This window comes from Periplaneta americana, chromosome 16 (genome assembly GCF_040183065.1).
Source record: "Periplaneta americana isolate PAMFEO1 chromosome 16, P.americana_PAMFEO1_priV1, whole genome shotgun sequence".
Lineage (NCBI taxonomy): Eukaryota > Metazoa > Arthropoda > Insecta > Blattodea > Blattidae > Periplaneta > Periplaneta americana.
In genome coordinates this window covers 159,069,363-159,084,863 of record NC_091132.1, presented here as the reverse complement: position 1 = coordinate 159,084,863, position 15,501 = coordinate 159,069,363, and the positions used below count along the sequence as shown (strand labels likewise).

The 15,501-nt window shown below is 36.6% G+C and overlaps 1 protein-coding gene and 1 long non-coding RNA gene across 7 annotated transcripts in view; one reads left to right on the top strand and one right to left on the bottom strand.

Moving 5' to 3' along the window:
* The window catches only part of LOC138691582 (uncharacterized), a 110,217-nt gene that overhangs the window by 83,278 nt on the left and 11,438 nt on the right, over window positions 1–15,501 (bottom strand). For all 4 annotated transcript variants that reach the window (XR_011329913.1, XM_069813691.1, XM_069813692.1 and 1 more), the window contains exon 2: window positions 726–877. Coding sequence is in view for 3 of the 4 variants with exons in the window: in XM_069813691.1 (XP_069669792.1) it covers window positions 726–877 (152 nt within the window). In the remaining variant the exon portion in view is untranslated. The remainder of the gene's footprint in view (window positions 1–725; window positions 878–15,501) is intronic.
* Window positions 1–15,501, top strand: part of LOC138691584 (uncharacterized) — a 56,648-nt gene that overhangs the window by 32,834 nt on the left and 8,313 nt on the right. For all 3 annotated transcript variants that reach the window (XR_011329920.1, XR_011329919.1, XR_011329918.1), the window contains exon 4: window positions 14,429–14,617. This is a non-coding gene — a long non-coding RNA (uncharacterized lncRNA). The remainder of the gene's footprint in view (window positions 1–14,428; window positions 14,618–15,501) is intronic.

Below are 15,501 nucleotides of genomic sequence, written 5' to 3'. Positions count from 1 at the left end.
TACAGCACTTTTCATTTCCGGGACTGATGCCTTAAAGTTACACGAAAATCATAAGCAGACTGAACAAATGCTACAAAGAGGGAACAGTCCGTCTCAACAAAATCGTAATAAAAAAGAAACGCTACACATTCTCATACGCACTGAGTACTTAGTCTTCTCGAAATTCTTTCATGGAGCGAGTCTTGATGGGTGTCCACTTGTATGTAGGCAACAGTTTCGCACGACTGTTCACAAGTAGCATATATACAGGGGCTCTTGTTTACTGCACATGCTCACTGTGTTGTAAGCGAAACTTAGACAGTAAGGAAACTCCAATGTTTGTTTCCGTATCTGTACATATTCGTAGATTTGTGGTTGATGTTTTTGTATGTGGTTTGTAACAACTGGTGTTGTCTAAACCCCAAAAGACACAAAACCCTATGCGGAAGAACATACTGTTTTATCGTCGTTAAAATCTAAATATTTCCACACATTCGAACATGCAAGCTATCAAAAAATCTGTAAAAAGTAATTTCAAGAATTAAGGAGAATTCCCCATTCCAGACATTATAAAAATGCTATAATAATAGTTCTCAAAGCAAAAGCCTTATATTTCTAGAGGTAAATAATCTTAAATCCCCAGTTTCCTGCTACTGAATTGCAGACGAGGAATACTGCTGGAGTAATAGTTCATGATAATTCAATTATGTGATCTAATAAAGAAGATGCAAGCCACAAAGTCTTACCTTGTTGGCAAAACGCTTTGTCCACCATCATTAATTCCGTTAGGTATCCCATTCCATTGTCTGGTATCCTGGTGCAGCCAGATGTTCGGCTGGGTTCCACTCCATGGGCTGCTTGCATCGATGTCTTCTCACTCCATGGACTCCTGTTGTTCCTGAAACATTTCAGAAATGTGGAATAGTAGATAGTAAAATCTTATTCGACGATGGAGAAGTTTTAAGGGCTATAAATGCCGTAATTTGGCTCACTTTAGAACAAAACTAAAGTTGGGTGTCCCATGATGTAGATTGACGCAATTAAATTAGTCTTATTGCTGAATGAGTGGATTCTATGAAACATACAGAGTTCACTCTCTGAAAATTTTCTCTGGTGCAGATAGATGTCCCTGTAAACCTATAATACTGCAAGAAACTTCGATAGGTAATTGAGTCAGTGAAATACATGTAAATTCCTGGAATTGTTTCGAAAGTTCTGAAAGACTTGTAATAGTCGCCTAAAATTTTTGGAATGCTTGGAATTTAATTTAACACAGCTAGTGATAACCAGTGTAGATGGAGTAGGGAAAGGGACTCGTGTGCTGGGGATGTCAGTTTGATTACACTCTGGCTGATAGATTATGATGATTATATATTTTTTTCTTTTTACAATCTCGGAGGCAGTGCCGAAAATGCAATATACACTGTGCAGCCTTCCACATTCGAATGTGAAAGATAAAACGTACCGGTAAGCACTTTTTTTTTCTTTCTGGCAACTAGTAAGTCTATTTAAAATGAATCCACGATGAGCTACAGGATTATGTGATCCAATCAAGTGATCAGACCAAGTGGGATACAAGCAATTATGGGATTCAATGTATTTCAATTTCTGTCGACTTTGAGACCACTTCGATAACAGGAGCACCAAAGAAGAGATATGAGTTCTTGTCAATTTAGCTGTTATTCGAGGGACCTGTGAGCTTTCTATAACAGTGACAGCATGTCCTATCAAATGCCTGGGACCAAGGATTATGTCATCATTTGTTCAGAAGGTGAAAAAGAGAAGGTACAAAAGTGGTTTCTGTTCCTTGGTGTGAGTGAAACCTACAAACAGTCACAAAACAATTACCCAGAATTTAAAATTGAATTGGCAAGATTTGGTGAACTTCGTCCACAACACACTCCTGAACATTTTTATGCCTCTGTATTTATCATGAGAACATGACACTGCTACTTGCATCATTATCAGAAATGTCTAAGAGCATATCAGATTTTATACGAAACGTTGGTATGCGATGAGAACAAAGTGAAGTGCATGATGTCTGTGGCACTGCTAGATACATTCTTAATGTATTTTCACAAGATCAGAGATGATGAAAGAATCTACAAATAATGGGTGAAAGACGGAGGAGGACACATCCAGAAAAAGAATATGTGGGTCTGTTACAGAGGTACTGGACGCAGTGAGAGGTAAGCTGCCACAATTCCTTAAACATGCAAATTTATTAACTCAAAACAATCTTCTTATTTTCAAAACCTGAAGAAAAATATTGTGCCCAATACAATAATATTATTCAAATGACTTCATTGAAAGTTATTGCTTTCAATACCAAGATGTGATACAGTCTGCTCATTGGGTGTTACATAGTTGTACTTAGTATACAGCTTTTATATATTTTGCTTCAGAAACTGAACAAGTATAGAAATAAATTGCGCACAATGTGCATTGATTTATATGTCCTTTACAAGTTCACTGATGGAGCATATTCTTGCTGGACGTCTCACACGCATGTATCCCTTGGGTCATGAAAACTTGTTGTCACACACATTTTGAAATGCAAACCATGCACAGCTAGTCCTGTTACTAAGTGGGCCATATGAATAAAACTGAAGGATTTCCTTCGAAGCAAGAGGTTGAAATATAAGCATATGCTTCGAATTGTAAGAATAACCTCTACCTTATCCTTCAACCTTCTGCTTCTAAGACAGGAGCATGTGCTCATGAAAGTTGTTGTGACGTTTCATGTTGCAATACTGTGTATTTGTCGGCGCTCTTTATCAACTCAGTGCGGGTGTTCGGTTTCATAAAGGAACGCAAAAAGCAGCAACGGCGGGCCTCCCAATGACACAGCAACTTTCCTTCTGATGCTAATAAACCACACTTATTTCAATCACAACTAGGTAAAGATTCCTCGTGATTAAAACTGGATCTTCTGATTCAGATGGCGGTAATTGTGAGCCCCTTGAAAATACAATGATATTTTTAGTTACACATCCCGGAATATTAGAAAAAAAGTCACAAGTTCCAGAAGTGCAAAGGAAAAAAAAGAGACAGCATTTCAGAAAATGATAAAATATTTCGAAGAAAATTCGGCATACTAATAACTTCCTCCTAACATGCGTCTTTGCAGTGGTCATGATAGTATTATTAAATATAATTGCGCCTACTGAGTGTGAGAAATAATGATGGTTAATTAAAGTTTCTGCGTTAATCTGTGTGGATCAATAAAATACGAGTAGAAAAATTATATCAATGCAGTGACGTGAATAGATTTGAAGTCCTTCCAGTGACAGGTTCCTCTGGCTCTAAAGTATTTTCATCTTTATTTAAATCCTGTATATTTTCTGTAAAGTCATAATCATGATCATCTAGGTCCTTCTCTAGCCTACATTATGCAACACAAAGCAACAAACAATGATTGTTGGGACGTTTGAGGCAGCAATTGTACAGGCGTATTGTAGAATAGAAAACCTATTTCTTAGTTGGCCAAATGAAAGTTCTATTATAAAATAACTGTCTCTTTATTTTAAAATCCGATTTCGATATGATACCATGAGCCATGATTCAAAGCCATCACCCAGTAGGACAGTATTTTTAAATCCACTTAACACATCATGAACTGATGAATTTTTCCTTATTCTATAGTCATGAACGGACCCTGACCAACTAGCTGTAACACTCGTAAAGCGTTCTTTTGCATTGCATGTAGCCTGCAACATGCTAATCATTTCATGATATTACCAGCATGCTGTGTAGGTTTAAGAATACACAAGAGTCCAGTCTAATACACTAATAGCATTCAGAAAATTAAATTTCTATAACTGTTCAGTTATTGCAACAGTTGTACGTATCTTGTAATGATGTTGACAACTTGAGCCATATGTTCGCTTTTTCTGTTATTTTTTTTTAGATACACTAATAACAGGTCCCGCACTGTGGCATCGTGGTCTAAGGCATCCTGCCTAGGACTCGCGTTACGGAATGCGAGCTGGTTTGAGTCCTTATGGGGGAAGAAATTTTCTCATGAAATTTCGGCCAGTGTATGGAACCGGTGCCCACCCAGCATCGTAATGCACTTGGGGAGCTACGATAGGTAGCAAAAATCCGATTTTGCAAACCAGCTATATCAGCTGGGGGGATCATAGTGCTAACCACACGTTATCTCCATTCTGATTGGATGATCGTCCACCTCTGCTTCGGCATGTGGACGTGAGGCCAGCAGCCGGCTGGTCGGTCTTGGCCCTTCATGGGCTGTAACGCCATGGATTTACTTTTTACTTTTACCTTTACACTAATAACAGTTTTACTCATAGTGGTGCCATGTATATCCATATCTTCTGTAATACCTGATTAGAATCTCGGATCGACCATAAACTCCAAAAAAAAAAATAAATAAATAACAAATAAAATAAAATCATCATCTTCATTTCCAAGGATGTCTGGCTTTAAGAGGGCTGGATCCGATACGAGTCTGCACACTTAGGCACAGTTTGGTCAATTGTGAGCTCTATAGGCCTATATCCGATAATTGTTCAAGTCCGACGGTGGCTTCGGTGGAATCCATGAATCCGACGCTGATAAGTTGGCCAACCTGCCTCAGCTCCAGATATAGCCAGGTCTCATTTCACGACGAGTAGCCTGATAAACCCCAGGGGCTCCAGGCCCCAATCTCTTCCTATATCAGCATCGGAAACTCCCAAGACTTTACACTAACCTATTTTTACTATTGCAGATAATAGAAGAAATGAAATGATAGAGGGAAATGGGAGTATCCCGAGAAAATCCTTTGCAACGTCTGATTTTTCAACCACAGATTCCATCATGATCTGGATGGGGGTCGAATCCGGGCCTCCTGGATTCAAAACAGCAGCTAGCACTTGGGCTAAAGAGGCCGAGAATGCCCCTCCTCTTCTCCCCTGTGTTTCTTCCAAAAATGGGATTAATCCATTGGACATTTTCTTCATTAAGTGTACATAAACTCTTATACTGCTCCCTAACAGCACACCAACATAATTGGTAGTACTTTTCACGTCGTAATGCGACTGGTAATTCAACCATCACAGAGATGAGTCTGCTCCTGACCAGACTTCACTTTTTAGAAGGATATGCTTCTGAATCGAAGGATATGCTTCACTTTATTCATACATTTTTCTAATTTTGAAGCAAGAGGTTCCGCTCCAAGCAAATGCTTCTTCCTGTGAAGCAAGTGCTCTTTTCCTATTGCGTCATCAGGAGAAGAAGGTTGTGCTCTGCTTTTTATTATTAAAATCTGAAGCACATCCTTCAAAATAGTGAGTAAAAGGATATGCTCAACTTTATTCTTACGACCCAGTGTCTCATCTGAAAGTTTGTCTCAGTCCACTCGTGTCGCGTCATTGCCTCAGTAGTGTAAAACTCCTCCCATACTTCATCCTTCTTCCTCCGCAACTCTTCAGGCAGCTTCTTGTACCACTCTGTAGATGGCAGCTGCAGGTTGATCCTCAGATCCTCCACTAGATATGTCTCTCGGGCTAGTATGTAGGTCAATCTCGATGGTGCAAATTTTGAAATCCCCATTATCCTCTTCAGGAACCTGGCCTGAGACCCTCCATTGCCCTCATTTGACTTAAAGTTAGATGCTCCCATATAAGCTCTAGCCCATACGTGAGTGTAGGACACACTTTCAGTTCGAAAAGCCTCATAGCTGCATTTAGCAACAACAGAGTTGGAGATTTAATGTCATAGATTGCACGAACTGCTGCAAAACTGAACAAGTAGAACATGAATCCTATGTTATAGTATCTGATTAAATGCAGCATGATAAGTTTGCAGTAGCCCACTTCAATACTTTGCTGGCTGATCACTTTAAGACAAAGCATCCAAACATTTTGTTTTCACATACACAGTATCAATCTGATGGCACAGCCCAACATTTCAAACAAAAGTATTCTCTGTCCTGGATACTTTACAGCCAGAGGAGGTTACTAGGAACTTTTCAGCTACTACCCATGGAAAGGGGCCAATAGATGGGTTAGGTGATAGGGTAAAACGAAGGATACAAGAAGCTACCCGTGCCATGCCAGAACAATTGATCCTGAAACTGCTGAGCAATTTGCTGAATGTGCACAGCAATTATGCCCAAAGATATTGCAGTGCAAGTGATATCAATTCAAACAAATCGGAAAAACTAAGGAAGTGAAATCACAACTATGCACTATGTCTGATACTAGAAATTATCATTACTTTCACTCTGTATCAAAAAGCAGAATTGAATATTCTGGTATTGGACATGGAGTACCAAAAAGGTTATTTGATTTTAAAGAAGGTGTTTTTTGTCCAACAGCTGAATGTACCAGTAAGCGCAGCACTGATAGTACCGGTATTAGCATTTCAGTGACACCGTGAGAGTTTAAGAAATGAGTGAACATAGGGGGCTGGATTTTGGTACCATTCTCTGGAAAGAAAACTGTGAAACACTTTGCAGGAAATGTGGTGAATAAATTTTAAAACGAAAAAAAATTCAAGTTAAATTCTTAAGATATGATGCAGAAACTTCTAAATTTCATTGGCCAGTAAAGGATGATGGGTACATATAGTCGAAGAGAAAAAAATTAAAGCAGTACTACCACAGCCAAGTTTTGATAACAGTCTTAAAAATTCTTTCAATTTTGATTTCAAGAATATAATTTTAGGCTAGGTGATATGTAAATGTTGCAAGAAAAGTCATAAGTTGTGTTATATTGTATGGAGTTACACTTTATATTAGCTTGTTATGTTGCACAAAGATGTGATTGTATTCTCTCCATTTCTTTTATTCTTTGTATATGGACACAGAAACATACAGAAGGTTGAGAATATTATGTTTGTAAGTACCTTGACAAGTCATGTAAGTCACAATATATTTTGAGGAACAGGCGGTAAAATAATATTCAAAATTTAATTTCCTTGCCATTGCAATTCATTTCATCATTGCTGAAAATCCTATCCACCTCTCATAATTTTCATGCAAATAAAAGAGCAGAAATTGTGAAATTATAGTAGGGAATGCATTCTCCTTGTCTTTCATTGTCGTGTAAATCACACTACCAAAAATATTATAATTACCTTACCTCATATGTGATGTAAATTTTTCAAAATATAATATGTACAGTCCTGCATTGTGGTCTAAGGCATCCTGCCTAGGACTCGTGTTACTGAATGCACTCTGGTTCGAGTCCTCATGGGGAAGAAATTTTCTCATGAAATTTTGGCCAGTGTATGGGACTGGTGCCCATCCAGCATCGTGATGCACTTGGAGAGCTATGGTAGGTAGTGAAATCCGGTTGCGAAAGCCAGCTATAATGGCTGGGAGGATCATCGTGCTAACCACACGATACCTCCATTCTGATCGTCCACCTGTGCTTCGGCATATGGGTGTGAGGCCAGCAGCCGACTGGTTGGTCTAGACCCTTCATGGGCTGTAGCACCACAGATTATTATTATTATTATTATTATTATTATTATTATTATTATTATTAATATTAATATTATTATATCTACAACTCTTGATATATGTATAATTGCATTTCTACAAGATTTTGAATCATAAAATACATATCCTAGCATATTTTTTGCAAACAAAGTCTATTAAGTGTTTCCAATGTTGTATAAGTCACACATGAACAATAATACATTTTCAATTTAGTTTAAAGTGTACATTCACTATAATCAGTACATAGGCCTACTATGAACTTTCCTAAGATCTTTAAAAGAATTAAAAAAAAAAATAAAATAATCCTTACAATACAAATGTTAATATATTTTAATTTTAATAATAATTAAGACACGTAATTACCGTGTATAAAATAAAATATTTGAAGCTAAGAAGGATGAAGTTACAGGAGAATGGAGAAAGTTACACGACGTAGAACTACAGGCATTGTATTTTTCACCTGACATAATTAGGAACAATAAATCCAGACATTTGAGATGGGCAGGGCATGTAGCACTTATGGGCAAATCCACAATGCATAGAGACCGAAGAGAAAAAGATCTTTGGGGAGGCCGAGACGTAGATGGGAGGATGATATTAAAATGGATTTGAAGGAGGTGGGATATGTTTGTAGAGACTAGATTAATCTTGCTCAGGAAAGGGACCGATGACGGGCTTATGTGAGGGCGACAGTGAATGTCAGGTTCGTTAAAAGCCATAAGTAAGTAAGTAAATTATATAAAATCTAGAACGTAATTGTTCTGTTGGGTGGGATGAATATGTTCTTTAAAGAGGCTACAAATTTCTGCAGTTTACCTATTTCGGTAATTTGTTTTCATGGATAAATACGCAGAGAATTCAGATATGGAACTAATAAATATTATATTTATTTTTAGATATTAATAGTATTAATTATATGAATAATTATTATTAATATTTATTTTGTAATATTACGATTATATAATAACATTATTATTATTATTATTATTATTATTATTATTATTATTATTATTATTATTATTGATGTTCCATGTTCTTATTGATCCCTATTTCCGTGACTTTGTGTAGGCCTACATTTTGCAGTATAATCCAGATTTAAAATACTATTTAAATACAATTTACTATTCACAGAATTCCAAACATTCAGAAGTGTAGCATTGTACAATTTGTATTGTTTGTATTCATTAATAAAGAAGATGGTCATAAAACAATGTAGTGTATGAAAACCATAAAACCTCATTGTCCTCAGTAATTTTGAAATTGCATTTCACGTTCGGCAGTGTTTTTAGACAATCGAGGCTTAATTATCAGTCCCCAATATATACATTTAATCCTAGAATAGTCATTGACGCTACAAAACGTAAATGTAAATGTTTTTATTCCCTACTTATTGTTGCAGTTTTCAAGCAGGAATCATACTATAACATAGAAAGCTTACCTCAGTGGGAAGAGGTTTATCTTAGTTGTCCCATGGGAATCGAACCGAACTCCTCAATACATGCACTCTCCGTAAAGTGCTATCTTTGCTTGCTTTAAATGAAATCAAAACCCATAATGGCGGTCCAATATGTCATTTGCACTGTTGAAGATGGCATTGTTACACATCCAGTGATGAATGCGAATTGCATAGAGAATGAAAAAATGGAACTAGCATCAGTGGGTAGAAACTGTAGATAAGAAAATTGATAGTACTTGGGTTGAGAACTTTCTACCTGATTTTAAATGTAGTCAATTGGATGCAAGGGAATTTAAATATTGTTGTTTCCATATTTTGTATTTAAAGCATATCTTTAACTTTTCTGAAGAAATTGATATAACATACATTTTATGATGCAGTTATGTATTGCATTCATGTTAGATGATTTTTATCAGTATAAAAGTTACAAATCTTTACTTATTCCGAGAGTATGAACTTCAAAACTCTTTGGCTTAGAGATCTTCTTTCTCTTCTTTTATTAATTTTCTACCAGAAACTTCATTCTGTTCTATGTTGGCAGCGTTTTCATATCATTTCTATGATAGCTTTGAAGGGTTCTCTGCAGATTTTACGGCAACACTTGTATTTCAATTCAAATTTAATTTTCTCATTCTATTTTATCTGTATTTTTTATTTTACTGCAAATTTTCATTATGTGAAATATTATCTACTGTAAATTTTAGTTTGTTGTAAACAAATTTCTTGTAAGACATTTTTATTGTCATCTTAAATGTTACTATTTAACATTCTTTGTCTTTGGCAACCTCACCAAATTGAGGAAGATTAAATATTACATTAAATTAGGTCTAGGAGATGAACCTTAATGTGCAGTTAAGGAAATATAGTTCTTCCCACGTGTTCATTTGTGTATTTGGTTTTAAAAAAAATTACATTTCTTTGCATTTGTCCCCATTTTCTCTGAAACAAGTGAAAGTAGACAGTTGAAATTTCACCGTTTTTTTATCACAATACATTATGTCAGTCGTGCCAATTAACGTACTGATAGAAAATATAGATTCTGTAAGATTGAAAACTTTTTCAAATTATAATATAATACAAATAGGTTAATTCGACATTGGGTAATTGCAATAAATGTCTATTTCCCTAGTAATTACTTTTAAAACTAATCATTGATTAAAGTTCACGTTAACACTTTGTTAAAAACATAAAATTACTTAGTCACACGTTAAAAAGTGTTACAATTTTTAAAAAAGGTATATACTTTCGACAGACACTGATGAAGACGTAACATCACATCGAAACGGGCTGTCTGTCGAAGGTATATATACCTTTTTTAAAAATTCTAACACTGTTTAATGTGTGACTAAGTAATTTTATGTTTTTAAAACTAATGTTGATAATACATAATTTTATTTAAATGAAAATAAATATTCACTGGTAGTTACACAAAAAAGAATATTGCTACTTTTGAAACTTAAGTTTGAGGTATATACAATCAACATATTGCCTAATATTAGTATAAATCATATTAATTAACTGATTACATAAATTTTATGTATACAGAATGAAAGAATAATAAAATAAAATATGGTGTATTGATATAAATTGATTAATTAAAGAAAGAAAATTTCATCTAAATAAGAGGACTTGTTACATTACCACGCTGAATGGTGATACCAATGTGCTGACGTAGATATTGACTGCTTCGAGGAGCCTCAAAAAGCTGCACTAATCTTCTGCCTATGGTGGAGATAAGAGCTTCGGCTTCACTACACCATGATCCAAAGGTTTCAACCGCAAAAGGCGATAAAAATATAATTATCTGTAAAATGTTTATATTTATGATGTTTACTGATAGCAGCACTTTCTGCTGCAGATCCTGGTGTCTTAGAGGTTGAAGACAGATGAGAAGGGGCCAGTGTATCCACACATGTGGAATCCCAAATTAAAGATTTGCCAACATGCCATGGGACTAGAGTCAGACCATCAGATCTTTTGCCATCTGAACAGCTGATCCTGGAAGGTTCTAAGATGGATGGAACCCCTGAGGATGCTAATGCTCTTTTAATGATATCATGAAGTGATGAATGACGAGAGAGAGCCCCTTACTCATGACACAACTAATTGATAATTAACATTGCATTTCTTCAGAATATGTATTATATGTCTTTCTCGTGTTAAATTTTACCGTACCTGGTTAACATGTTTCGGCCTGGTATTGACCATCTTCAGAACTGGTTGTTGCTGGTCTTGGCGCCTTTTGGTTTTTTCCTGTGGGGGTGTGTTTGTGTAGTGTAATGTGGAGTCAAAGAGTGTGTGTGTTCTGAAATTGAGTTGTGTGTTGAGAATTTCATTTGGATGTGTTTTTGTGTGTCTGTATATTTCGTATTGTTCTAGTGTGTTTAGTTTCTGACTTTTTGGTTGGATGTGTAGAATTTCGATGTCTGTGTTGATGTATCTGTAGGTGTGGTTAGCATTTGTGATGTGTTCTGCATATCAGAGACATCAACACAGACATGGAAATTCTACACATCCAACCAAAAAGCCAGAAACTAAATACACTAGAACAATACGAAATATACAGACACACAAAAACACATCCAAATGAACTTCTCAACACACAACTCAATTTCAGAACACACACACTCTTTGACTCCACATTACACTACACAAACACACCCCCACAGGGAGAAAAACATAAGGCGCCAAGACCAGCAACAACCAGTTCTGAAGATGGCCAATAGCAGGCCGAAACATGTTAACCAGGTACGGTAAAATTTAACACGAGAAAGACATATAATACATATTCCGAAGTGATACAGTGTTAAAAGTTGTGTAATCAAAATGTATATTCCATTTCTGTTTTCGAAGCTTACATTTTTGGAAAATTCAATAATTTCAACGAAAATATGTCCATTCTGGAATCCTAGAAGATGTTGATGAAATGCCCTTATTTTTTCTTTTAGCTATAAAACGTGTTCTTTAATACAGTAATTCATTTTATTTTGTAACAGAACAAAATAATGGGTTAAACGAGCGTTGAGGGACTTCCGGCAATTTTGGAATAGACACCGACCCACTTAGGTTAATTTCAATTAAGAAACATGCCAAACGAATTATCTTTGCACCAAAAACGGATGCTCCCTGGACCAAATTATCGTATTTTATAATTATTTGAATGCAACAGAAGTCAGAAGTCTTGCTAAAATCGGCGGAAGTCCCTCAACGCTTGTTTCACCAAATCGAGCTTTGGGAAATCTTCGCCAAAGCGGCAAATAATTATGACAAACCACGATGAGCACCGGCAGAACTATGTTTCCATTTCATCCACCTCAAATACAGTTTTTTCTTATATTAGGCTATGGAGAGAATTCGTCTAATAGATGCATTCCTACGCAATAACAATTCGATACCCAGCCCCAGAACAATTTTTCCCTTGAAATTATTCAGTCTGCTTCACAGGGAACTTTACCTGAAAAACTAAACTTGCATAATAGGCCTATATACGTTACTGTAGGTACGTTTACAGAAAACCACAATTCTAAATTGCACAGAGTTTGTGTACACTCGATGTGGGTCTCTGGCGTCATTTCAGACTCGAGTTGTGTGGATATAAGGGGAAAAATTGAAACGGTGTCAGGTGGAGTTTCTGGGTAGCTCAGTTGGTGGAGCGCTGGTATGTTCCACCAGAGGTCCCAGGATTGATACCCGACCCTGGAACAATTTTTTCCTTGAAATTATTGAAGTCTGCTTCATAGGAGCTTTACCTGAAAACTAGACTTGCATAACAAACATTTCATTCATAACGTTCTGCCCAAGGGCAGATCTTTCACTACAAACCCAACATTCTCCAATCTTTTCTATTTTTTGCCTTCCTTTCAGTCTCCGCATATGATCCATATATCTTAATGTCGTCTATCATCTGATATCTTCTTCTGACCCAAACTCTTCTCCTGTTCACCATTCCTTCCAGTGTATCCTTCAGAAGGCAGTTTCTTCTCAACCAATTCCTTTTCCTCTTCCTGATCAGTTTCACATCATTCTTTCTTTCCACTGCCTCTGCCGCTTTCCATGAAGTTTATTTTGTGCTAACAAACTTCTCTGCTTGAAACCTGGAAGATCAGAGTAATTGTTTTGTTCCTGTTGTCTATTAGGGCCTAGCATTATGTGCACAGCTTTAAATGTAAGGATCAAGTTTAATTTTGGACAATAAATTAATGCTCATTCAAATTACCGGTATATTTTGTCTTAATTATGTGTGTACCTCCTGAATATGTATTGCAGATTCGCATGTTGTTTCATTGCCACGTAATTAAAATGATAGAATTTTTTTTCTGTTTCGTAATTCACACTTTATTTGCTTTTGTACGTAATACAATAGGGTCCTAGTATGAAAATTTAAAATGTAAATTTCTGGAACTCTTAAATGAACTTACTTACTTACTGGCTTTTAAGGAACCCGGAGGTTCATTGCCGCCCTCACATAAGCCCGCCATTGGTCCCTATCCTGAGCAAGATTAATCCATTCTCTATCATCATATCCCACCTCCCTCAAATCCATTTTAATATTATCCTCCCACCTACGTCTCGGTATCCCTAAAGGTCTCTTTCCCTCCGGCCTCCCAACTAACACTCTATATGCATTTCTGGATTCGCCCATACATGCTACATGCCCTGCCCATCTCAAACTTCTGGATTTAATGTTCCTAATTATGTCAGGTGAAGAATACAATGCGTGCAGTTCTGTGTTGTGTAACTTTCTCCATTCTCCTGTAACTTCATCCCTCTTAGCCCCAAATATTTTCCTAAGCATCTTATTCCTCATAGAAGCTATCCTTTATATGGTCGTCTTTCTCTTCTGTAGGGGCATGAGCGTTTATAACTACGATATCGCACCATCTACCCTTAAGTACTAAATACGATAACCTATCACTGATAAATTCGACCTTTTTTACTGCTGATTTTATTCTTTTATGAATAAAGAATCCTGTTCCTAATTGGTGATTATCGTTTCCTTCCCCATAATACAACAAATAATCTCCTATTTGTCTTACGCCATTTCCATCTAACCTAACCTCCTGTACTCCCACAAAGTCTATTCTATATCTAGCTATTTCTTTTGCTACTAATGTTACCCATCCTGTTCTATATAGACTTGTAACATTCCAAGTACCAAATCTCAAAACCTTATTCCTTTGCTGTGGTCGTGCCAGAGAATCAGTCCCATTCCGAGGCTTATTTGAAGGATTCGTAACAAGCTGTTTTTTACGGTGATGGGTTGTTAGCCCTTCGCCCAACGCCCAAGCTGGAGGACCACCCCTCATCGGCTGTCCACAACTGCTTATTCAATATATTCACAGCTACCCTCCATATCTTGAGGCCGTTTCCTCGATCCGCAACCTGAGGACGTGCCATGCCATGGTGATAGGAACCCACAATACATGGACTCTTAAATGAACAATTATATTAATTGTTCTTATTTAATCAAATTCTTAACTCAGGGTAACTGAAATAATACGGAAATGATAAAGAATACTCTACTGTTAAGTAAATTATTACAGGATGAAATTAATATTGGACTGGAGACCCTTCTTTCGAGACAGTGTCACCTAGAAGCAAAACTTCGTGGCATTACCAAAGTATTGTCAGATCGTCCATTCTGATGCCCAGAAACTTGCTGAGATGATAACATTTACTTCAACTCTGGCAGAGAATGTTAGTGCTAAAGTGTGTCGGCTAGATATTGCCAGGTGAGTGATGATTTTAAACAGAATACATTTTCTTTTTGCGAATTCAGAGAGATTACAGTTATGAGTGATTTAACATTTGAATTTCTTAGATGTATAAAGAATGGCTAAGGGATGACTATGGTATGAAAGGTGGATAAGAGCTGACTATAGGACGAGGGAAAAGAAATGAAGCCAATACTGAAGAAGCTGGAGAGGTCCCATCTGTAAGAGAGTGCTGAAAATCTATGGACAAGCAGAGAATAGTGTATATTGGAAATCAATGAATGTGGAGTGTTTTAAAGCCCTTTTATTACATATCTGTGCATGCGTGCGTGTGTGATGTAGCCAATTTCTCTTTAATTTCCTGTCCAGTTTCAGCATTACTGTTTCTTCACCTACTCTTTCTAGCACTGCTTCATTTCTTATTTTGTCTGCTGTCTCATACAAAGTCACATTCCACACAAAACTCTTCACTGGTCTCATAGTTCTTCTTCCAAAGTTTCGTAGAAAATGCTCCTTTTTCTATTAGAAACTTCCTTTGTCATTGCTATTCTCCTTTTGACTTCCTGGCAACAGCTCATGTTCCTACACTCCAAGTATCTGAAGCTGTCTACTTGTTCTACTGACTCATTTCGAATTCGCAAATTTATCACCTTTATTTTTCTACCAGTAACTATGGTCTCCGTTATCTTCATCCCATACTACTCTCAGCTCTCATTTAGCTCCATTAGCATATTCCTTATTATCATCTTCTTTTTCTACTAACAACGCCATGTCGTCAGCAAATCTTATGCACTTTATTCTTCCTCCTACTATCACCCCTTCCATGTTCTGAAAATAGTTCTTCTCTAAATCCTTCAAGTAGCTGTTAAACAGGGAAGGTGATAAAGAGCATCCTTGTCATA